At 42.1% G+C, this 26,490-nt stretch overlaps 1 protein-coding gene across 5 annotated transcripts in view; it reads right to left on the reverse strand.

The window, feature by feature from the left end:
• Positions 1-2,424: 2,424 nt before the first annotated feature.
• LOC142571337 (uncharacterized) overlaps positions 2,425-26,490 on the reverse strand; it is a 151,868-nt gene continuing 127,802 nt past the window's right edge. For 4 of the 5 annotated variants that reach the window (XM_075679605.1, XM_075679606.1, XM_075679603.1 and 1 more), the window contains 3 exons: positions 12,376-12,932; positions 11,030-11,529; positions 2,425-2,775 (listed from right to left, as the gene is read on the reverse strand). In XM_075679605.1, coding sequence (XP_075535720.1) covers positions 2,543-2,775; positions 11,030-11,529; positions 12,376-12,932 — 1,290 coding nt within the window. In that variant the 3' untranslated portion in view covers positions 2,425-2,542. Of the gene's footprint in view, positions 2,776-3,981; positions 4,065-11,029; positions 11,530-12,375; positions 12,933-26,490 lie in introns of all 5 variants that reach the window. The other variant, XM_075679607.1, reaches the window with a different exon arrangement.

Here is a 26,490-nt window from a genome sequence, read left to right on the forward strand (position 1 = left end):
ACGCAACGGAGCCCTGTGTCAGCCTTATTCACACGTAGCCGCAGGGCAAGGAGCTGCGTGAAGCTTGGCTGGCGGAACTTAGCACCGGCAGACGGCCAACGGCTACAACTCGGGTATGCAAGCACACACGCGAGGACGATTTCTGCTGCGGCGCCGGGACTGCGCGATGTTCGGCGAGTAGCAGAAAACGTGCACTGAGACACTCGCCCGCGCCCGCTGCCCGGCTAATGTCAGGACGGTTTGGTCTATCAATTTGTTGATGCTAGATACTGGCAAGTTCACTGGAACGGAAAGGGAGCGGTAAGACGCACATATAAGAAAGGCATGGCATATGGTCATGTTTGTGTTAAGAATTAATGCACTGTATTATAAGAAAGAGAAAGGATGTGTGGCTGGGAGCATTGTCACGGTGGAGCTTGACCGTGTCTTTGATGTCAGCCCTCACGCGCACGACCCGGCGTTTCAATCTCTTGAGCACCAAAAGGCTGAGTTGACGGTTTCTCCTTGCGGCACAAACTCAGAATGAACGATTCCTCGGGTGTCAAAGAAGACAATGAGCATCATTTTGATGCGAGATTTGCTCATTCGCACTTTCTTGGTGCGGGGGGATAATTTTGTGTGTGTGTGTATGTATATATATATATATATATACATATATATATACACTGACATGTGTGCTTGTTACCTTTCTCCGGCGACCGCTGTTCACCAGCTAACAAATGTTAAATGTTAAGCGCACAACGCACCTGCATGATTTGGAACTTATGTGAACGTTATCGTTCATTCTATCTGGTGTGCATGTCCTCGCTGAACCTTCTATTGGAAGATCACACGCACAACAAGAGTTGTGTGGTAGTTTCTGGAAACCACGTGGGCACCAGCGATTACACTAGAACCTTCGACAAGTGATGTACAAAAGCCGACGCACTTGACCGGCTGATCGGATTTCGACAATCACCGACTGTGTTCGCCACTATCGTAGTGCTTCGAGTGTAATTCGCTTTTGTGGGCACAGGTTCGCCCCATAAAAAGTTAGTTATGCTATTGACAGGTCTGCTGCTGCTGTTTTTTTTTTTTTTTTACCGTCACTGTCAGCCACTCGAAAAATAGTTTGTATGCCACTGCTTATACAGTACTGTACAGTAACTTAGTGTTGCACAGCAAAGTACAGTAATAAATAAGGGCATCTGCAAGGTGGTGTTTAAAAAGTGAGAGATTGGACTGCTACTAGCTGCTAAGCCTCTGCCGAAGGTCAGTCTGAAATTGACTGCGTACTTATGCAAGTGAGAACTCCAGACAACGGCCAGGACTGCTCGTAAATAAGTTGCACATACACTGTCGATATGCTGATGGATAAAAGCAACTCACTCGAAGAAAAAAATACAAGTTGCACTAGCTATTTGTCGAACAGAGTCGTCAAAACAACATGCACTCCTGGGCGTGTACCGACATTTGAGGCATTGAGACAGCATAGATGTGCAGCCAGAAAATTAGACAAGCTTTTGTCTCTTCACTGCCCAATAAAAAAAATATCTAGCCAAATCAGCTCAAGCGCAAGTTTCATGTTGTTTGACTGCGTAAGTGCTAAGAGCACTGGAGGCGAGTTTTGACGACTCCTCGCATCGAAGTATTTTTAGACTCCCTAATGTGCTGATAATGGTCAAATCAGACTGATAGGTAAAGCGCAGACTTCACTTTATTCGGTACATGGCACTGCTCATGAAAGAACTCAAGCAATTAATGCTTAACTGAGAGTCAAGAGCTGGAGCCTGCTGGCAATTTTCAAGCAATTTTCACAGGCACGTATTAAGGAACATCAAACTGAAGCTTGGCAGGAAGAGAGTAGGTATGTACACACTGGTGAGAGGCCTGCATAGCAAAGCAGATGCATTTGCTTTAGTAGCAGCACTTCAATGCAGCATATGCATCTTGCATTTGTTGCACATTACAGTGGATTAGCTCACTTCTTCATGCGCAAAGTGATGATGTTCAATTTCAATGAACAGCATCATGTTGTCACAAGTTATTGCATTCCCAAGAGTAAAGGAATTAACTAAATTAAATTGTGTGGTTTGACATACCAAAACCACAATCTGATTATAAGGCACGCCATAGTGGGAAGCTCCGGATTAATTTTGACCACCTGGGATTCTTTAATGTGCATGTAAATCTCAGTAGGCGGGTGCTTTTGCATTTCGCACCCATCAAAATACGATCACCGAGGCCGGGATTTGATCCCGCAACCACACCAGCACCACACTTAGCAGCACCACACCAAAACCACTAAGCAACCATGGCAGGTGAGAGTCAAGGAATGCCTTGCCCAAGAGCAGCTAACAGCTCACGTACGCTTTAACTCCTACATGACACACTGTGCAAAGCATCTTGATACAAAGCTTGCACAAATGAGAGAACATGCAAAGGTCTGTTCACAGTATTTTTTTTTTTTATTGCCAAATAAAATAAGCACTCCTGAGCATTTACCTCATGCTACAGGCAAAGCACAATACTATTTACAGGTGGCCTCTGATCGACACTGACATTAAAGTTCATTGGTATATTTACATTTGAAAACCTCTTTATAGAACATGTCCAAAAGGCATACGAGAGGATAGATTGAATAGGACTGGGCCAGCAAGCCTCCTCCATGTAGAATGTATTTTATGAAAACTTGACCATTTTGGATTCTACAGACCAGCACTATTGGGACCCGCCAGACCTCGACGACTGTCTCGCAGAAATGGCTCTCCCAGATGTAGGCAGTTTTGGTTGAGCCTGTAAAGCAAGAAAACAGAAATACTATACCATAAAAATCTCAAGAAAGCCATCCAATGGCATGTGTACTTCAGCATGACCGGATAAAATCGTTGGAGCAGCAAAGCAAGTGCTACAAGCTATGTATGGTGCCTTAGTATTAACCACATTAGGATTAATGTGCAGTAATGTCCTGACATTAGTAATCCATCACACTCAATCATTAACATTAACTACTGCATAGAACTTTCTCAGCAGCAATAAGCTTCTGTGATCTTGACTTGATCTTGACAAGAATCACATACAAAATTAACCCCGAGTGAAGTAAGCTATGCATTCAAGAAAAAGCATAAACAACATGGCATGTTGTCACTTTCTGATGCTCAGTTATTCCTACCACTACGAGGGCAGTGAATTTTGGACTACTACTGTACAGTGAGCACAAATGGGCCACATGCACACAGCATGTGGCCCACTCGTGCAGCAATATTTTCCATCACTCTTGTTTGGCACAAGTTCGATTTAAAAGAATGTCACTGCCTAATGTCTTCACAAGGTGAGGTGAGCATAGCCAAGTACTGCTTGTTTCCACAGGGAAAACACGGGGAAGGCGGGAGATGGAAATGTAAGACGACGAGCCAAAGGAGAACAAGGTGAAAGCAGGAGCCAACGTTTCGACAAGTGGACTTGCCTTCTTCAAGGTGACATATGCTTTCCTCGCCACAGTTTATATAGGTGGGGTTCATCTAAAGGGGAGAGGGCATAAGACGAGTGGGAGCGGCAACAAGCGAAGGAGTGTAAGCGGCGAGGGTGAAGAATGAGAATAAAGGAGTGCTGTGCACAAGGCCAGTGACACGGTCGTTTGTCAATCACGTGTCAATCACACGCCGGCTAACACACGGCCCTTAACACGCGAGTGACAGGCAGCCATGTTATTCGCCTTGTGCACAGCACTCCTTTATTCTCAATTTGACACCCTTGCCACAAACACATCTTTACTCATTGCCGCTCCCACCCACCTTACCCTTTAGATGAACCTCACCTATATGTACTGTGGCGTGGAAAGCATATGTCACCTTGAAGAAGGCAAGTCCACTTGTCGAAACGTTGGCTCTTGCTTTCAACTTGTTCTCATTTTACTCATTGTGTTTGTTTTTACAGCAATTTTACTTAAAACAGGCATACTAAGAAACCTTTTTAAGTCATGCAACTGTGTAAGTATAGTACCTAGAGGGCACCTCTTGGCCTCTTCCAGTCTGAGTTGGCCACAGAATCCCCTGGTCGCTTCAAGTTTGGATAGGTGTAGGATACTGCACCGAAATAACACAGAAACAAGCCCCCAAAACCCAAACCGCCCACACCAAGAAAAAGCAAATGTCAAAACCCAGTGCATTGCACAAAACCAAAAAATTCAGCAAGAAAGAAAAATAAAAAAAGAAAACAGTGCAACAGCAGAACAACATTTCAGTATTTCAAATAATGTCCATCCGTCGATCGGCAAAGGTGCGCAATAAAAAGGAAAGAACAGGATGATGTTAGTTGCAGAAGATTTGGTCCAATAAATAGTGCGTCCAGGTTGGAAGAAGTCAGTTTTTCAGTTCCAAATGATGGATGTTGCACGTTGATCAGGGCATCGAAGGTTTGCATGGCAATGCCAAGTCACCAGCAGCAGAAGGCATGAAAGAAAAGAAGGTATGTCAGAAGTTAAAAAAACAAAAGTCTAAAGAGTGTCTGAGAAAATTAAATTAATCACACAAAAGCATTTACTGTTTCAACAAACATATGCAGATGCTAGTATATCAGAACAAAAATATAGTGTTGAATTCCTGTGCAGCTCCTTTACAAAAGCAATACATCTTTTTTTAATAATACAAAACATATATTGCTTTGATACCCATTTCCAAATTTCCTGTATGGCAACACTTCATACAATAGCGACATGCTTGCACAGTGCAAAAGACAAGGACTGAAGGAAGAACACAACACCAGGCACTTCCTTCTTCCTTCGCTTTTTGTGCTGTGCAAACATCTTGTGCGCAAACAGACAGGGGCCAAGAAAAGGGTAACACAAGGACGAGCGCTTCGTCCTTGTGTTACCCTTTTCTTTGTCCCTGTCTGTTTGTGCACAAAACGTTTATTTAAATAATGAATCTGTTCCAACTAGGCCGACTCGCAGTTGTGCAAACATGTCGATATTGAATCAACAACTCGCCCAAGCTTCCACCTTATCACTTCATACAGTTATGTTTTACTGTACATCTTTTGTCACAAGCAAGTTTGTCAGTGATTCCACAGGTACCTTTGAAAAGTGAAATGCTACAGTATTCCTTTCCTTCTAACAGCTCCATCATAAAATTGCATACTTAACCCTTTCATAGCTTTTTCTCATCAGTCTCTCGATATTAATAATCATTCAAAAATACATATGGCCACTAATTATTGGGATGTTTTTCATGCCACCAGCTTCACTGTTCATTGCCTTCTTGCCAATGCAATTCTTATTTGCCCCCTTCATCACACTAATCCAATTCAGTCTTCCAACCTTGGCCACAGTGTCTGCTATGTTGCCCTTGCCTCATGCAGTTATTTTCAACTACCTTTCCTTATTCTGTGCAAGTCAATCTTGTTTCTCTTGTTCTAACTACTTGAAACATTTAAATTGCAGAATTCCTCACGAGAAGCGTAAGTGAACAGCTTTAACCCTTTGAAACAGTGTATACACAATTGCTTATGCCAAAGTTGTGCATCAAAAGCAAAGGCACTGAAGAAAGTAATGAAATCTAAAATGTGTCACATAGATCTTAAAACACTTCTGAATGGAATTGTGTAGCAAGTTTGAATAACAAGTTCAAGATGCTTTAGTAACATGAGTGGAAATGTAAATGGTTGAGTATATTTATTCAGTGTAAGTACATCATTGTATGCAGTGGGTTCACTTCTTTCATTGTTTTTGACAATTCTTTGCACCAGGCACAATTTTCAACTGACTGCACGGGTGCTTTTCAAGCCTGTTAGGTATGAAATAGTTTATGTCTTCCAAGCTGATGTTCCTGAAGAAGTTTTCACATGGAGTCCACATTCTCTAGACATGACAACACACACTAAAGGACTGAAAATTGTTAATCTATTTTGCAGCTGTATGCTTTTTACGATTTTGGAAATGTAGGAGATGCAGTTCAGGTAAGTTTTAAATCAAGAGAACCAGCGCCTGAAAGGGTTAAGTAGTTTGCGATTATTGGATACATTATGAAACCAATGTCCTAAGTTCACATGCACCACTGTCACCAACAATCAAGAACTACTTTAAGCTCTCCGTTTCACCAAATGCAATGTCTAGAAGAAAAACCAGCTGGTAAAATACAAACACCTGAAAGGCAAAATGCTTATTATTCTTGCCCCCTTCCACTCAACCAGCATAGAGAGGAGTTACCAGAGCTCTGCTGACAAAAACAAACTCCAATTGTTAGAGACCTGCAACCCAGTCACGTTTATCCACTTGGGATGCTTGGCACGAAAACTTGCTTGCATGCAGCAACTGAACACATACACAAAGAAACCCATGCTACCAAAAAAAGAAAATGCATACCACCACCAAAGACAACAGGAAATGCTAATACCACATTTCAATGAATACAATGAGAGCTTTGCAAAATTTTCAGCCTCAGAATGTGCTTCGCATTGCATCGTGACACAACTACCTTTTTTTTTTCCATGACACTTCAAACTGCCATGAGCTAAACCACAAGGCAGCATCACGACCACTGCTACACCTACAGAGCCGTGTTCGAACATACACAACCGAGCCCAGCTTTGCCATGTTCGATTGTGCCATGGGCACTCCTGGAGTGCTGCCTGTCCAATAACTTTCGTGGTGCAAAGAACAATGCAGTTCTCGCTGTCAATTACCAAGACGCCAGTAGTGCCAAGTAAATTGTGATTGTACTCGTCCTTTCACTGTATTTTGCAACGGCAGTTCACAGTAACGATGAATAAAGCACCCTGTGGTCACCCCAATTTATGCATTATTTCCCATTCACCGTTTCTTTGCAGTATCACTTCACGTTATAATCCTAACATAATATTTGAAAGTCCCCCCTCGCATTGTATTCATGGTTGCGTCATTTAAAGGGACACTAAAAAGAAACAATATTTCGAGCTGTAGTCGTAAGTTGTTCTTCCACAATCTTAACGTAAATGCTTAATATAAGCCAGGAAAGGGCACAATAACAACAGACAGGTGGCGACACCACCTTGGACTTCCTGCATCATCCAGCTGTGACGTCATGGATTCTGATGGCTTCTGCTTGGGCCTAGTTAAGCTTTCGTGAGTAAAGGTCGACTGCATTGTATTGCAAATTAGCCAAAGACTCAACTTAGAAAGCTTGGAGAACTTTAAAGCGCCACAATGGCCAAAATATGAGAAAATAGTTCAAAACATGTAATGTCACACTCACAAGCCAATGCTGAGGTTTCAGTGCGAAATTTTAAAAAAAAGATAGAACTTTCACCTTCCTTTTTATTTTATAATACTCAACCTTTTACTGCAAAATTAAATAAAACAGTGTTTTGAAAGAATGCTTTATCAGGTTAAATTGTTTCATTATTTCTTTTTGGTGGCCCTTTGATGGGCCCCTCACCAAGTCTGGCCATTTCTGAGCTGACAAGCGCAGTGCATACAATGGGCACTAGCAATTATGTCTGCCAAGTGGTACGTCCCTATGCGCCACAGAAAGAGCTTAAATTTCAAACCAAATGCAGTTTGGCCTTCTCCTCACGGGCACCGTGCTCCCAGCCGGAGAGTCGACGTACATCACACAAGCGTGCCCACATAGGTGGCAGTGCTGCGACATCACCCATAGTGATACGCTACTTCGAGAATTATTCAAGGCAATGTCGGTTATTTGTTTAATCTGTTGCTTTAACAAACAAAGTAAAGTTTAGGGAAATAATAGAACACGCAAACCGAATGTCTACATGTTTGTTGTTTCACTTCGCACCACAGCAAGAGAGACGCACATACTTCCTTTTCGTCTGCTTGTTCCCATGTCGTGCAGCCGTGCATGCAGAGAACAAAACTACAGTCGAACCTCTCCACAACGAAACTCACGGGACGCGCGAAAAATTTCGTTGTGGCGAAATTTGCCCCAAAACACTGTCACATTTGACTACACACTCACAAATATCATTTATTTCCAGAAAAAATTAGGTTACCTATTGTTGTGACGAAATCTGACCCAAAACACTGTCAGATTTCAAAAACACACAAAAACGTCATTCATTTCCGAAAAAAGTCGGTCATCTTTGTTTGCCTCCGTCCTTTGGTCATCATTACCGTGGTGCGATGTTCGCACTCAGTCAGCAGCTGTATTGCGACGTTGCCATCGTGGGTGCCAATGAAATTACGAATGACGACAAAAGCGTCCATTACATCCAGTGCATAAGGCGGGGCCCGATGCATCTTGTTAGCCGCACAACACTTTCACAATGATGTCGTGTCGGGCCCTGAAGCGGGTCAGCCAACCTGTGCTTGCCTTAAAATCGTCGATGCCGAGCATGCAAGCATAGTTAAGTGCCTTTTGCTGCAGCCCGCTTCCGCTGATTGGCATTTTCTTGGCACGCATGTCGAGGAACCATGTAAACAACGCCTTTTCAAGGTCCTCATGTGCAGCCCGAGTCAACTTCTTCCATTTGGCGGACGCCCCCGCAGGAAGAGCACTGGTGATCGCGTCCTTCGACTTCAATATTGTCGACGGCATGCTGTTGAGGTGCCGAACTCTGCTGCATACCTGCCAACCTGGTGAGATCCAAAATCGGGAGACGTTATATTCGCGCCAGTGGGGGGGGGGGGGGGGGGGGGTGCATTACTATTTCAACATCCGGTGGCCTTAGCAACTCGGTGAGACATGTTTTTCATCAGTGTTTTTCATTTTTCCAACCATAGACCACTGCATGCCCCACCTTTCTTCATTAAGAATGTCCTCTGGAAGATTGTACGCCTGTAGTGTGGCAAACTCAGCTTCGAGAGCATCTAAAGCGTCTTCAGCAGATTCATTGGCATCTCGGGGCAGCAGCTGAGGGAAACTCTGAATAAAGAAACAAAGACTCGAGAGCGATGCCTGTGAAATAAATTTCAGGTTGGCCACCTCCGCATTCTTTAGAGTTGCGTTTCAGAGTTGCATGGACATCCATAGCACTTCGCCTCGTTGCATTTCGGAAATATTTTCCGTAGAAGAGGCCCAACGTAGTCACTGACACTAAGGGGTAGGTTGTGTTCGACGAGGAATCCCATAAACAAGCACTCCACACATATGACACTGTCGTCGCACTTGTTCCAGAGAAAGTTCACTATGTTGCCTTGCTGCTCAGCGGTGCGAACATAGCTTCAATGCTTCGCCGTGGAAATGTGCAGTTTCAAATTGCCGTTGACACCGTGAGACACGCTGATGTCGCATCCAAACGTTCTACAAAATGCAAAATGTTCTCCTTTTCTTGATCTCAAAAAGCACGGAAATTCATAAGTTCGCAATAATTTCTGCTAATACCTTTTCTTCAGCGTTGATAGCGCCATGGCATCAAGCAAACGAGAATTCGAACTTTACATAGTGCACCGCACACACGGCCTAGCCAACACTAATCATACACAAAAGCAGCAGCAACAAGTGCACTATGGAGGAAGACATGGATGAAATGCAAGAACTACATTGGCTCTGGCTTTGGTCGGCTTACTAGGCGCTGTAGTCGGCTGCTCAGACGATGATACCGATGGTGCTAGTGCTGCCGTTGTTGGTGATGCTGACGATTATGATGCGGCTGTAGATTCTACGATGCCGATTTCGCAAAAACCATTATTGCGCAGAGACCACTTTTTGAAAGATATAAGATAGTGATCGTACAATTGGAAAGTTAAGTCAAAAATCGGGAGTCTCCCGGGCGAATCGGGAGGCTTGGCAGGTATGCTGCTGCAACATGTCCTTTCTTTCTGCCGCTCGAAGCCTCGCTGATGATTCATGCCTTCACCTCCAAGGAAAGAAACTTCCGCTTTGTTGCCATGCTGGCCGCACGCACAAGCACAAACGAAAATCTGCGTCGCCGCGTTGCACCAGCGATCGCGTGACCTATGATGGATATGGATTGGCTGTGGCTCCCGTTTGGCAAAGTGGGCCTGCGCCTAGTCGCAAGGCAGTTAGCCCTATCGTCATCACCACCAAACAATGGCACCCGTCCATGAGTTTGTTTATCGGCGACGATGCAGTGGGTGCACGTTTTTGGTAAACCTAAGCTGCGTGGATGTATGAAAAATTGCAGACGATTGGGGTTATGTTTATTTTATTGCAAAACAAATTTTAAAGCCCAGCTCAACCGAGCGAAAATTTCGTTGAAGCAAAAAGAAGCCCGAAAAATTGTTCGTTGTGGCGAGAACTTTTTTGCATTGACTTCTATGGCTAGCTGATGGGGAATTGGAAATATTTCATTGAAGCGAAAATTTCGTTGAAGCGGGGTTCGACTGTATGTCATTTTCTACCATGTTCCAATGTCGCTATCATCCGCTGCGTGAAATGAGACTAACGCAACAGCTTGCGCACAAGACAGTCACTGGAAGTGTGCCATTCAGCAAATATGCGAGAGAGAGAGAGAAATAAAGAGAATGCGGGGCCCAAGATGTATTTGTCATGAGATCTTCTAGCTCCGGTATGGGAGAATGCAGGGAAGGAATTTCTCTAGCAGAGGCTAGATGGGGCAAGCAGAGAGAGTGTCTACGTTGGCGGTGTCATTTGCCTCCTGAATTCATGGGTTCACACCACTACAAATATTTTCATCTCTGCTATTAATGAACATTTTAAAAAATTGTTATGGTAGAACAATTGTTAGAGGACATGTAACAACTTCCAGCATATAACTGATATTTTCTATGTGGCCTGGTGAGGGGCCCTTTAAGAGATGGTACACAGTAGCAACAGCAAGGAAGGTGAAAACAAAATGTATTCCCAATGGTGTTTAAGCTTCCTGCCACTTGAGACTTTATCAAGTGCATAAGTTTTCAAGGATTATGAAGCACCTTGTCTAACCGAATTCCTTATAGCGAAAAGCACTGCAACGCACATTACCACAATAATGGCAGGATGAAAATGGCCAGGTCGCAATATATCACGATAAAATAGAGAATAGCGCAGCAGAGAAAGAAATAAAACTGAAGGATGATAATCAACCAGTACACTTCAGTGCCCGCAGCACATGACGATAACAAGTTCCCAAATAGCTTATTACTAGGTCTTACCCAGTGAGCTGATTCTTGGTTGTGTAGGCTTGGCCTGCGATGGAGGGGGCATCATCTCCCAGTCTGACTTCTTCGTCCTGTTCTCAGCTGAGCGAGTGGCAGAAGTGCCATCAGAAATAGCTAACGATGTGCTTGACAGGCTACTACCATTAGTCCGCAATGTTGGTTTTGCATAGTTGTTATACTCCTCCTCTGGAAGTGCCGATGCCTGGTAACTGCTCAGATATGAAGACTTTGCCTGTGGCCGCAAACTCCGATAGTAGAGAGGTGTGAGGCCAGATGATGATGCCGCCTGGGAGGAGGCAGACAGTGTTGGTGCTGCCTGCCTGGCTGTAGGTGGAGACGTCTTTGCATCATTGTGGTTTGTGCAAGTGCGCGGTGATGGCGGTGGTGTTGATGGCTTTGAAGGCACAGATACATGTGTGGACTCCAAGGATGAAGCTTGCGCTGACGGGAACAAAGGTGGGGGCACAGTCATGGATGGTGGTGGGACACGAAACCTAAAAGGAGAGAGGGGGTGAGGGAACAACAAAATTACCAGTTATTAGTAATTCTTTGAGAAGAAAAATTCTGGAAGAAATTGAAACACTACATTCCCAGGTGCTGAGCTTTCTCCCCTCAAAAATTAAAAGAAAGCAATGACACATTCAGTAAAACCAAACGAATGCCCATACTGGGCTGAAGCACAACAGCTACCTGACCAGAGAAGTTTCCTTATGTCATGTTTTAAATAATGCTTAAAACTATAAGGTTACTAGATATCATTATTGTGTTGAAGAAAAAGAGTGAAAAGACATGCTAACTGCCCAGCTGCCAAGTTAACATTAAAAAAACAAATATGACACAGCCCAAAAAGGGGTGCATAGACATTCACATTGAGGAAAGAGAGAACACCCATCTCTAGACTGTTGTGTGTAGGTATAAGGGGCACATGGCTGCTATCCAATGTGCTTTTGAACAGGCACTCCCATGTGCTCAACAATACAGAAGGCATATGGCGAAACCAAGAGAATTCTCATCAGATAGGTCTATAGTATTCAATCTCAACAATTCCAAAGCTACAAGTCACATCAGCCAATCAGAAAGGAAGAACCAGAAGGAAACAGCTGATTTACTCTCTGGAGCTAACCCCCTTGTCTGTGATGGCAGATAAATGGAAAGGTCACCTAAACGACAGCAGCACACATCCAACAAGGCCTCCTAAGAATGATGTGGCTAGGTCTCGTTCCTAGCTGTAAAGTTCTAGCTTATCATTTCACTGCATGGAGTTGTTGAGACTGAGAATATGTATTGCTGTGCAACAGCAGCTAATAAGCAAGTTTATGGCCCCAAGAATAACTACTTGCCTCCAGCCATCATTTGCACTATAGTTGGGAGGTGGCACTGATGTATCAGTGGGTGGTGGTGCAGCTGTGTTGGCTGGCAGGGGCGCAGTTGTGTTTGTTGGTGGGGGCACAGTTGTGTCAGCCGGTGGGGCCACAGGCGTTTGTGGCACAACGGTTTGACTTGATGGAAGTGACACAGTCGTGTTCACTGGAGATGGCACATTACCAAGTGGAGGCACCGCTGTGTTTGCAGGCGGGGGCACAGCCATATTGGGTGGTGGTACAGACGTATCCGTAGGCAGGGGCACAGCCACATGTGTTGACGACAGTGCAACAGTGGGGCTGGTTTGTGCCACAATGGCTGCTGAGGCAGCAGGGGCTCCAGTCACCGCTGACGCTCCTCCAATCGGTGCAACACCTGATGAAGCCGATATAGTTGCAACTGCTGGAGCAGCGTGTGACGGCGGTGGAACATCATATTTCTTCTTAGCAGCGTACTGAGCATACTGGTGTCTCAGGTGAGGATATACAGTAGCAGATGTGATGGTAGATTGCAGTGATGGTGGTGGAACAGCTACCTGTGGGCAGCCAAGTTAGAGAGAGCAATTGTACAGTCCCTAGCATTTGCAGTGTGGTTGTTGATATTTCCCTCATTTATAACTCACGAAGTCACCAGAAAAGTATAAATGTAAGCAAGGACAATAGTTTTCAAGCACCAAACCTAATAAAAAATCTTTGCATCTCCACAAACATGTCAAACAACCATGCAGTCAGAGTGCATTCCTTAACACACAAGAAAACTTAATGCTGGTGCAGTTTCACAAGCAAATACATATAACAAGGAAAACTCATTATAAGCAACACATTGATTCTAATATAGTCCACACTGATAATAATGCTGCTTTCAACAAAAACATGTTTCAACATTTTTTTTGTACCTACTGCAAATGATGCTGAACTTTTCATGTGACATTGCCTTGAATGTGCTCGCTCGACCAATGTCCTAGCCAAAACTGTTAGAAATACTTTGCAGCAAGAAGTACTTCAATGTGTTCAGCAGAAGCGTAGTTGTCGGCAGACAAAGATTGCCTGTGATACCCGTTGCAGTGCTCCCGCTTCTTCTTCAATGCCTTGCACTGTGAAGGCTACTGCAAAGCGGGGTAGTGCACACAATGCTTTGCCCTACTGAATGTCACCGTGATGCGCGGTTCAACATTGATTGCGGATGTTCATATAGCACTTATGATTTTGGCACTTACGATGCACCAAACTCAGAGGCTATCCCTCAGCTTACATTACAGTTCACAGTGTCTCATCCTTTTTCTGTGCTACAGTGTGCTAGATAGCTACACATGAACATTCTCGCACTGAGTAACATGAGTAGCACATTTTCTTTTCCACTTGTAGTCTACAACAATCGCACATGTATTGAGAGCCGAACAAACTTACTCTTCATGTTCGCTCGTGCAAGTACGTATCTGGCATGCACATCTGCTAAGCGATGGATGCCGCACTCCACACTCACGTTGAAACGATTCCTAATGTAACAAGCTTAGGCCACGATGGTGACACACCTCGAGGGTAGGCAACTTAGAAAGCAGACAACCTGTTCTATCAGATGTTCGCGCTCGGGTCTTTAGTGATGTCACCCACAGACACCAATCAGAGCATGTTTTTTTTAGCAAGCGAGCGCGTTGCAGCACCCTGCGGCGGCCGCAGTATCTACACTACACTGCAAATGCAGCTATACGCAACTGGTATCTAACCATGTACACAACAGAGCTGGAGTGCATGCTCACGTTCATATGCTCCAGTCTGGTTGTGCTATGCAGTGATATAGTGAGCGGAGGACCAGCTTTGTCCTGTGCCAGCTTGACTGATAGCTAGTAACCACATCCAAATTGCACATTTTGCACAGCAGCTCAATGCGAAGTGGTATGCCAAGGTGTCTAGCCAGGATCAGCCAAGAGCTAGTGCGTGCCGGCAAGCACACGTCTGGTCTGACTTCAAATGTTGCGTGGTTCAAGGCTAGTTGAGTGTTCAAAACTAAGAGAACTTTGCAAGACTCAATGGCTACGGCACTAATAATCAGTGTGGCCAAAGTTTCATTCCTACGCGGGCAAGCACAGCCACTGTGGGCCCTGCTGAGTGATAGCATACAATAGTAGATGATGTATGATAGTTTTACTTCCTACTTAAATTCTAAAAGCAGATTTCAGCCTGTTTGTTAAACTGCATCAAACATTGTATCTCAATAATGAAAAACAGTAGGAGACAAAATTGGCTGTCCCGTATCGCCTAGCGACCTGGACATTGTTCATCGCGTACCAACCAGAGCTAACGACAAGAAAAATATCATTGCTCGGTTCCGTTCCAGAACTCGGAAAGCTGATTTTGTGAGCAAAGCGCTTAAAGCCAAACTCTGTCTTAGTGACATTGGATTTTCTGGCTCATTTAATGCTCCCGTCTTTGTAAACGAGCCTCTGACCCCATCTAACAAGGCTCTCTTTTCCAAATCCCTAACTTTGAAGAAAGAAAGGAACTGGACGTTCCTTTGGACGGATAACTGCCAAATCAAGGCTAGGAAGACTACTAACAGCAATGTTCTCTGCATTCGAGACGAATCTGACCTAACCAAAATAGACTAGAGCTCATTGTTTAACCAATTGACATAACAATCATGGCTTCCCTACTGAAACCCCATTAAGTGAATTCCTTTTTAAGTGGATTTCCTTCCATCATTCATTTTAATGCGAGGAGTTTCGTAAGCACTTTCACACAATCAATAATTTCTTCGAATCGCTAACTACTTCATTTTCACTAATTGCCATTACCGAAACTTGGTTATCTGATGACGACAAAAATTTGTACTGCTTCCCTAACTATAAATCGGAATACTGCAATATATTAATGAGCTGTCACAGTGGTGCGGCTATATATGTTTCTCCTATTATTGCTTATCGAAGAAGACACGACCTTTCCTTAACCATTACTAATTGCGAATCTGTTTATATTGAAATTCAGTAACTGCTCCTTGCTGAGGACAAGAATTTCATATTTGGCTGCATTTACCGTTCTCCTTCGTCAGTTAATGATTTCTGTACCAACCTTGATCATATCTTACACATATCACTAGAAAATAAAAATGTTGTTATGATGGGTGATACAAATATTAATTTACTCAATGAAACATCACCCATATGTATTCACTATAATAGTTTGTTCCATAGCTAAAGATATGATTATTTATTTGGCGTTCCCACACGCCAAGTTTCTAACCGCACGGGAACACTTGTTGATCATGCTCTTTCTAACCTTCATTCCCTAGAGGCCAAAGTTTTGCACCTCGACATCACTGATCATTATCCCCTGCTCTTAAGCTTCTATTCTAACGTACGACCTTGCCCACCTTCACACACTAAAGATGTTCTGGACAAAGTCGGTATCATAACTGCTGTTGCTAATACAAATTGGTCTGAAATTAAATCACTAAACGACCCACAGAAAGCCTTTTCAACATTTTTTTCACGTATTATATAATACTTACGACATTTCACCTCCAAAAAGAAATGTGAAAAAACTGTAGCATTTTCTCACAATACATGGATCTCGCAGCAGTTATTAGCAGCATTGTGCAAGCGGGACAACTTATATAGGAAAACCAAAAGGCAACTGTTTAACATGAACTTACGTGCCCAATATAGAAGCTTCTGTAACACTCTTACCTGTAAACTAAAATCAGCTAAATGATAGTATATAGAACAAAAAATTTTACAGGCAGCTAATAACACTAAAAAAAAATGGGAGATTGTCAACTCTTTCTTAAACAATGACACACGACTAAACCAAGTATCCAGAATTTTAAATGATGGAGTGGAGCTCAATTCTTCTGCCGATATAGCTGAGGCTTTTAGTAGTTTTTTTCTTTCTTAATAATTTACCTTCTCCTACACAGACCATCAGCATGAACCGTCTACCTCATTCATTGCTTTTATTTCCTACAATGCCAGAAGAAATAACTGCTGTTATAAATGATCTAAAAATGACAAGCACTGGAATTGATGAGGTCGACCCTGCTAACATTAAATTGCTTGTGCACTTAATTTCAGATATACTTTCATTTATTGTTAATTTATTGTTTAAGACTGGTTTATTTCCTTCTGATCTTAAGCATGGCAAAATCATCCCAGTTTTTAAAAAAGGCGACAGCTCATTATTAAATAACTACAGACCTATTTGCATTCTACCATTCTTTGGGAAAGTTATTGAGAAACTAATTGAAATTTGGCTAACCAAATGCCTTTCTAAATTTAATATCCTCTCTTCATGCCAGTTTGGTTTTCGCCACGGATATTTTACAGAGCTGGCACTCATTCCCCTTACTGAACAACTAAAAAAATTAATTGACAAAGGATTTCTCGCCGCCTCAGTTTTTATCCATCTAGCACAAGCATCTGATAGCATAAATCATAATATCCTTTTCTTTAAGCTCGAAGCAATTGGTATTTGTGGGCCTGCTCTCTCACTACTAAAAAGCTACTTATATAACAGAGTTCAAGTTGTTCCTATTTCCAATGATTATTCTCGAGAGCAAATCACTAACGTTGGTGTGCCCCAGGGATATATCCTGGGGCCACTTCTGTTTTTGGTTTATATTAATGATTTACCTAACTGTCTTGCTTCCACAAAATCCATTCTGTACGCAGATGACAACACTATATTCACCTTTCATAAAGATAGCTCATCTTTCGTTAATAAGTTAAATGCCGATTAGAAAATATCCTAAGGTGATGTAATCTTAACATGTTATCTATTAATGCAACTAAGACTAAATTTGTTCTATTCTTTTCACATCAGCGAAACATACCATCCATTCCAACTATCACTTTTAATCCTAACCGCCTTCCTCCAAGTTCATGTTCATCTTTCCTTGGTATTCTACTTGATTGTAATTTGAAATATCACAATCATATTGCTGGCATAAAAAAGAAAATAGCTTATGGTATATGCATCTTAATTAAAACACGGCCTTGCTTCACACGTACCACATTACTCTCACTTTACCACTCTTTTGTCCACAGTCACATTACTTACGGCATAATATGTTGGGAAAACACCTATAGTACTCATATTGGGTCTCTCCAGACAGTTCAGAACCGAGCCATAAGAATAATAACTTACAGTACACGCTTTTCTAATGCCAATTCCCTACTACATGAGAATAACATCCTTACCATTTCTGGACTCACTAAATACAACCTAGGTATTTTATTTTTCTACAGATTTGTGAATAATGAGCTACCATCGATCCCATTTTCATCATCTAACCTGATGATTCATAGTACCACCAGATTTGCATTGAATAACAATTTTCTTTTACCAAGAATCCACACTAACTATGGTAAACAGACAGTAAATTCACTTCCATATCAATATGGAACACTCTTCCTTTCACAATGAAAAATGCAAGATCTTTATCACAATTTAAAAGAGAACTAAATATGCATTTTTTATTGACAGATTAACGACAAGGATTACTGTAATCGATCTTTGTTCGTTTTTTTTTTCTTTGGCTGTTGTATATAAACTGTTGGTATTTTGTTCCCGCACAATTTTTCCTGCCACCACGAGATAAGCTAAACCTTGTTATTATTTGTAATCAATTCTGTATTTTGTTCTGTAACCGTTCCTTTCTTGTTGCTCATATACTTACTTATTATATGCTACTGTTGCTTTGAGATGTTAACAATAATAACTTCTTGTATAGGAGGTCCTGATTCAGTCTTTGACTATGGGACCTCCTTCTGCATACTTAACACTTGTAATGTGACCCAACTTCTAATAATAAGATCTGATTCTGATTCTAACAATAGGAAGAAGCACACTGATTCAAGCAACCTTCTTTATTGATGTCAGCTATTGGCCGATAGAAGCCATGTATGGGATTTTGCTACATGGCGAAATATGCCAGTCCAAAAAGAGTGAGGAGAAGACTTCAGTTAAAAAGAGAGCATTTGAGAAAAAGGTGACTTTGCACTCTGTTTGCGGGCTCCACGCACCACACACAACTACAAAATTTGGCTGAGATGTTTACAGCAGCGTGTGCTATCCACGGACTGTGTTTTTTCACCAAGTCTAAGGGGTGATTCAGGACCCCTCTAAGTTAGCTTTAAGTAGCTGCAGTACTTAAAAGCCAGCTCCGGGCAGTTTCTTGCACCACCCTCAAAAACAGTCCGTGCCTATGTTTCAACAGTGTAATATATTAACTCCGATGGATTTACGCGACACTTGTCCCAAATTTATGGCAGCTGACAGCTTCGATTGAGCTAGTGTATCTATGTTGTGACAAACCTGTTTTAGTTAAAGCTATGTTATGATGGAACACTGGTCAAGAAAATGGAAAAAGGTAAACCTCAGTATTCTTGATCCTCTTTTAACAATTTTCACCATACTATCAGCTACACCTAAGGTTCAGCATTTTCGGTTTTAAACTGGCAAAAATAAAACGAAAGAAACGTCTATTTATTTGGGTTGGGCTCAGTTTTAAGTGAAAAGAGTGAGTAAACAATTTTCCTCAAAAGCCAAGATGGTGATCAGCTCGCAGCTGCAAACCTACACGCAATCCAATGCAAGAAACCTGGTGAGGTCAAAGTCACCTGCCGCCCAAGCTACCTTTACTCTATTTGCATCTGTTTTGCCTGTCGCTGCAATGAAAATTAGAAGCGGGGAGAAGAGGTGTGCAGAAAGGCCAGGGGAGCTCTGGCCAAGGTCCTTGGAAGTCTCTGTGCGACGGTGGTGGGCAAACTGGGAGAGTTCCCTCATGGCAGTGCAAGGCCGAATATACCTTGTCATTTTTTTTTCTTCTGCGTTATCTGTTGTATTTCATAACCTTGATAATGTTACAAATAACGTCTCTCTCTATTTTCTTGAATATCAACTGTGTTTTGTAAATTCCTGCATAGCCACAGAGCCACACAGCATTTTACCCTAGCTAGACACTTATTTTGTATGTTGAATGCGTGTTCCGTCACAAGTGTCTGGAAGGGTAGGATGAGCAGCCATACATTATTCACCGTCAACAAAATTAGCAAGAGATATTCACCAAAAAAAGAAAAAGAAACAGTAAGCTTGAGAAGATTATCCACCAGAAAAAGCCGATGAATGTTAATCTAAAAGATGCGCTCACAGAAGGAAAAGAAAATTTGGGTGAAATAAAAATCGAAAACACTGAACCCTAGATTAGCATACCAAGTACAGAAAGGTTAAAAAACTGCATTTATGAAACATGAAAGTACTGCATAACATTGTAGTGCAACATTAAAGGTGAAAGCAAGCACAGGAGTGCCTACTATACATAAAACCATCATGTTTTATCATGCTGTAATCTCTCCACTTATTTCATTCTGTACCTTTATTGCAACATGAAATGAAAACTAAGGATGGGGCTTATGTTCGGAAAGAGTATTCTGTAACCTTAGTGCCACTCATACTGGAGCCCCACTTGAAAAGCCCTACTTGCACACTGATTTGCACCGATCTATGTGTTCACTCCTATGGCATGTGTCAGATATAATTAGGAATTGGAGCTTTCAGTTTTCACCGATAAATGCCGAAAACTACCTGCCGATTTTATAAAATCCAGTTTAAATCAAAAAGTGCCACATTTGGAAGTTCATCATGGCTTGTCCCACTGAATTCACACGACTGAATCCCTTCAAGTGCATTGGGTGTTCATGCTTAACCCTTTGAGGGTCGATTTTTTTTTATTGCAGATTCCGACTCTTCTTAGGGACTTATCTCAAAAAAAAAATTACCGTGATTTTTCTAGGGTGACCGTAAAAGAGAGAAAAAAATATTTTGCGTTGGTATATATGCACTCTTCATTCATGAATAACAACAAAAAATGAAATAAACTTATCAGAATTAAAAATTTGATGCATTTTTATGCACATAGTTCAAGGCTTTGAAAATCCGCACGCAAGAATATTTCGCAAACCTCAAATGTTCCTGCTCTTACACATTAGGTACACCCATAGCGTAATCAAACTGCGTAGGTGCACGCACTCAGGAAAACTATTTGGTTGTGTGCCCATCAAAAAAACCACCACGTGTGACAAACTTCCTCTAATCCATCTTATCGCCAACCTGCTAGGGCAATTAGTTTTCACGAGTCTTAAAAGAAAGAAAAGAACCGGAAATGCATGCACGGCGGCATCTTTCCTATGCGCACCACTGTGAGCACTAAACGAGCAAGAAACAAGCGGTCGCCCTTTGAGCGATTAGGAACGAGATAGCCATCAGTTTCGCAAGCGAAAAAAGCCGAAACTGCCCGCAAAACAAAATCCAGACGGCCGCCCACCCGCGCGCACGCCAATGCGCGAGCAGTAGTACATAGACGTGCAGGAGCAAACTAGCGTTAAAACAAACCATGCAACGAAAACCGGGAGAGAGGCACGCAAAAAAAAATTCCCTGTATCCCCGCATAGTGGCAGCACATGACAGAAAAGAAAAAGTTAGGAAATTAGCGCTCTTTTAAACGTACAGATGGCGTCGTAAATATACGACATCGACCATTTTCAGACTTGTTCGTGGCGCCGTATATTTACGTCATTGACCGTCAAAGGGTCATAGATACACTGACATCAAAATTTCAAACTCGAGATGTTTATGCAGCTCAGTTCTATTGCTCACATAGGTAAATCTGACAGAGTATTGATGGCAAATGTTGCCTAGAAAGTCTTAATATGGGTTTAAAGTAAGCGAGAATGCTCATCCAAGTTGGCAGAATCTCGCGACATCGTGATCAATTTGATACATTTAGTGGCTGCTAGGGTTGTGCGTCTGTTTGCAAGAGACACATGGTACAATCTGGCGTCTGACTTGTACCAATACTCCACGCAACTGATTGCCAAGTTCCAACGCGATGTGGCTTTGGATTGGACGACGTACGAACGACCAACTCGCACAGACTATGTGATATCTGTAACAAAGCAGCACCAGTGGCAGGCTGGTTTTCGCCATTCCATCATAACAGCCGAGGCGGTCACGTCTTATCGTCGCTCAAACAGGCATAAAAATCAACTACAGTTTATTTCTAACATGAAATAGTAACTAATAGAATAAAGTTATGTTGAAAGTGTGTCTGTTCTGCAAAGCAGTGCCTAGTACTAAAACGAGCGTGATTGGGAGAGCTGTGATGCGAGATAATTTCGCCTCAGCGTACACGTTTGCTCTTCATACCTTCGGCATCAAGAAAACAAACTGAATTTATTAAAGCACAATATAATTGTGCAAACGACAATCATGTTGGCAAAGATAAGTGCTCTACTGAGGAGTTGCAGAAGGATTGCAAGCATCGTCAACTGCAACGGCCAGCAAGTAGGCTTGGCTTGATCAGCGGCTGCCACTGGAGCTGCAAGTCATCGAACGGTATCCTTTTGTTTTTGTCGCTCGCATGGTGACATACTCGTGTAAAGCAAAGAAGTGTCATGCAAAGACGTTTGTTTTGTACTTCCTGATTATGAAGATTACCATGATTCTGACGCCGATGAATGGTGTAACACACTTGCCACTAGTAGACGAATTCTGCAACTGCGAGCTCCTTAACATCACCAGTTATTGAGCACACAAGACCATATGTCAGGTCAATGGAGACCGCCTGTGGTCTGGTGCTCATTTCTTATGGTTTTGAGAGCATTACATATACGTCACAGTGGAACACTTGTGGTTTCATTTCGTGATGGTCAGACACAGACCTACTCATAAAGCATAAAAGTCACAAACAAAAATCTTGCTGTCAGTTGTCCTTTAACCCTTTAAGGTCGGAAGACAAGCTCAGCTCGGTAAACAAAACATCCCAAAAAGACGAATGGTGAGACTAGCTCTTCCAGCAACTTTTTTTTTGTGTGTGCAGGACTGAAGATGACTGGAGCTCCTGCGTTTCTCTGCGTTTCTTCCAGATGACATGCTTTATTTTGTGCTTGTTGTAAACAACATCCAGTGGCACAAGGAGCTGTTGGGTGATGCTCAAAGCATAAACTCACTTATGTACAGTGAAATTCACTCTCATTACAGTGTAAAAAATTTTTTGTTCTTAATAAACTTCACCTTGCAGACAGAATTTCTTTGCAAGATCTTGCCTTATATGATCCTCAGAATTGTTTGCACTTGATTTTGGGAGCAAAAACTAACTATATGCAGTGATGCACACGTTTGGTGCAGCGTAAACAAAAATTTGTTTACAGAGTAAAATGTACATTTCTGATAGAAACTTTTCCTGTGGTCTAGCTTTACATGATCGTCAGACTTATTTGCACGGAAATAAAATTAATTTTCCTTTATAAAGATTTTTTTTTCGTGTTTTTATCATCCTTAAAGGACGGTACCCCTTACTCGCACTCAGCCAGTACAGCAGCTTTCGCTATGTAGGAATGTGAATGGGGTGTCTGGATGAGGGGCTTTTTTCTTTTCTCCAGCCCTGCCCAAAGCTTGCTCGAATTCTGGGGGCCTTGCCAACCATGTTATGACAAAGGGATTCATTGAATAAGGCAGCTCTGCGCACATCGATTACTCCCCGCTCTTCCTGTGCATGCATCCACATCAGGTAGCGCGTCCAGCAGTGGAATAAGCAAAAGGGATGTGGTAACAGGGCAAAAATGCAGCAGATCCAACGAGTTGGAATCTATATCAATTTTCGTCAAAAATGGATGCCTATGAAGATCATGCCTGCAGATCAAACCTTCTATTTTATAGCATAACCGACAACTTGAAAGAAACTTGGAACAAAGCCGAGGGTTTGGTGATTGAACTATGCAAAACGAAGCTTAACGTTGATTTGCAGCCAGTTGACATTGAACGTACACACAGGATTGGCTCTTTTGATGTAAACAAAACAAGACCTATAATTGTCAAGTTCGCGAACTTCGCAGTTAGAGCACGTTTTGGCAAACTCAGGTAAATTTAAAGATACTGATTTCAGTGTATCACCAGATTATATACCAAATACTCGGCTCGCCCGCAAAAAAAATTGCATTTGCAAAACCTCAAGGCAAACATTATAAGCTTCATCACAACAGGTTAATAATGAATAGCACCACCTATGTATATGATCATTCTACGGACAAAGTAATCCAACGACCATCATAGCTAAAAGATGATCCTGGTGAACAACAAAGAAAATGTCTTCTTTCGATTTTATATACCAACATAAGAAGCATCTTGCCAAAGCTCGACTCAGTTTCTAACCTTATTTCCACCACAGATAGCAACGTTCTCATTCTAACGGAAACTTGGTTAAACATAACCATTGACAACACCGAAATTCAGATTGCCTAAACAAACTTCGGTATCTTCCGTTGCAATCATGGTGTGAGGCGAGGAGGAGGAATGTTAATAGCCACTAGCAGCAACCTTCATTGTTTCAAAATTGATATCTCCTCTCCATTGGAAATACTGTTTGTGTGCACTAAAAATTCTCACCCACCCTTAATATTAGGATCTTGTTACCGTCCTCCTGATACAGATTCAAGCTTTGTTGCATGCTTCCATGAGGCACTTTACACTCTTACACATTCTTTTCCTAATGCGTCAATCATTCTGTTTGGTGATTTCAACTTTCCAACAAAAGTATGGTCTGACATAGCACTGACAATATCGAAACACAACACAGAAAGTGAATTTCTCGACACGTCTTACGATTGGCTTATCTCAGCTCATCTTCAACCCAACAAGGCATATAAATCAATCATCCAGATTGCTCGACCTCTTTTTTGCCACGCATGCTGACAACTTTTCTGAGCTAACAGTTTTGCCCGGGCTTAGTGGTTATGCTGTAATTCACGCTACTTATCAATTTCATATAGCATATCCCCCAAAATAAGAAAGATCATAACGCTCTACAGCAGAGGTGATCATGTGGCGTTCAATGAAAAGTTAATTCAGTTCAGTTACTCCTTTCTTGAAACGTTCACTTGCCGTTCCGTTGAAGGTAACTGGTAAATGTTTAAATCCAAAATGCAGGAACTAACGAAAGCTCATATTCCTACCATCACTGTAACTGAACGGCCCTCATCCCCTTGGTTTAATAATGCATTAAAACACCTGAAAAATAAAAAGAAAAGGCTTTATCGTATCGCCAAGCAATCTAACATGTCACGCGCATGGGAAAAGTACCGCTGCATTGACAAAATGTTTCAGTCACAAGCTAACAAAACTAAGCGATCAATCTTTTCAACCTCACTTCCCGATATGCTACGTAATAACCCTCATAAATTCTGGAAGGTTGTCAATTCATGCCCAAGGAAATTGATCAAAATACTTTACCAAAATGGCGTCCCTATCCCGGGTACTGAACTCGCAACAACACTTAATTCAACATTCTGTTCAGTTTTTACATAAGAATCTGAAGGAAATCTTCCTTATTTCCCTAACCCTCAATATCCTCTCATGCCAGCCACCACGTTCGAATCTAATGGCATTTGCAGTCTAATAGAATCTCTGAAGCTAACTTCATCGGCTGGCGTTGACGAAAATAACGTGAAAGTGCTTAAAAATACAAAAGATGTTACTAGTGTCATCTCATCACACATTTTTTGACAATCACTCTCGTCTGGAGTGGTGCCGCAGGACTGGAAGACAGGTAAGATCATTCCAGTCCCCAAAAAAGCTTCTTCAACGTCATGTCTTGACTACCGGCCTATTTCCATTACCAGCGTTTGTTCCAAACTGATGGAGCATGTCATCTTTTCTCACATCATGAGATTTTTAATTTCTAACTTCTTTCATCATAGTCGGCACAGATTTCTTAAGAATTTATCTTGCAATACTCAACTTGCACTCTTTATAAATGACATCAGTTCCCAATTAGACCTTAATATACCTGTAGACTCATTGTTTTTAGCCTTCGAGAAAGCTTTTGATAAGGTACCCCACAATAGTCTTTTCTTGAAACTTTCAGTCCTGAATCTCAATCCCCTAATTTATAATTGGTTGCGCAGTTTTCTGACTGGCCGGCAACAGTTCGTTTTGCAAATAACTTTTCATCTCCTCTGTCTCCTGTGCTTTCTGTGGTTCCTCAAGTTCTGTTCTTGGCTTCCTTCTCTTCTTAATCTACATTAATGGTCTTCCTAATGATATATCTCCTAACAAACCTCTATTTGTGGACGATTGTCTTATTTACCGACCCATTAACAGCAGCTCAGATATCCCTGTCCTACAGCGTGACTTACAAACAGTTGAAAAATGGTGTAAGGCATGGTTAGTCATTAAATATAAATAAAACCTCATTAATCTCTTTCCATCATCGGCATTCTTATGTAGCACCCTCATATCTCTTAGGTAACTCAGTAATATCATCTGTAACATGTTATAAATAGCTAGGGCTTACTTTAACGCAATATATTTCATGGTCCTCTCACATCACTAAAAATAACTAACGTGGCGGACCACACCTTAGGCTTCCCCCGGCAAAATCTGAAATTTGCCCCTCCTTCGGTAAAAACTCTTGCCTACAAACTGTGTGGTAAGGCCAAAACTCGAATACGCATGCTCAGTTTGGGACCCTCATCATACTAACCTTTTTAACACGCTTGAATCTGTCCAAAACCGCAGAGCCTGATTTATCTTCCGTGACTATTCTTCATATACTAGTGTCACAGTGCTAAAATCTAATGTGAATCTTTCCAGATTAGAAACAAGATGTCAAGTGTCCAGGCTCATTCTATATCACAAGTTTTATCATGCCCCAATTGGTAGCAGCGTCATATCGACTGCTCACCGCCATTCATCCCGGACTAATCATTCAAAGTCAATATACCCCCAGCATGCGCACACATTATCCCATCAGCATTCGTTTTTCCCACGTACAGTGAGAGACTGGAATGATGTGCCTGAAGAAGCGGCGGACCACTCCAGTGCGACCGAGTTCAAGACTGCCATCGAACACCTTCTTTGAAGCTGCCCACCTCTCGTGTAAAACCACTCTCCAGGGGCATTTGAGGAATAAAATAAATAAATAAATAAACAAACAAATTAATAAATATACAGCAAACCTCTGTGTGAGTACATATGGAGTCAAAACAGGAGTTGGTGTTTACTGAATGTCCACACAAAGTGACACGGAAGGCCTTATTCAGGCAT

This window comes from Dermacentor variabilis, chromosome 2, assembly GCF_050947875.1.
Source record: "Dermacentor variabilis isolate Ectoservices chromosome 2, ASM5094787v1, whole genome shotgun sequence".
Classification (NCBI taxonomy): domain Eukaryota; kingdom Metazoa; phylum Arthropoda; class Arachnida; order Ixodida; family Ixodidae; genus Dermacentor; species Dermacentor variabilis.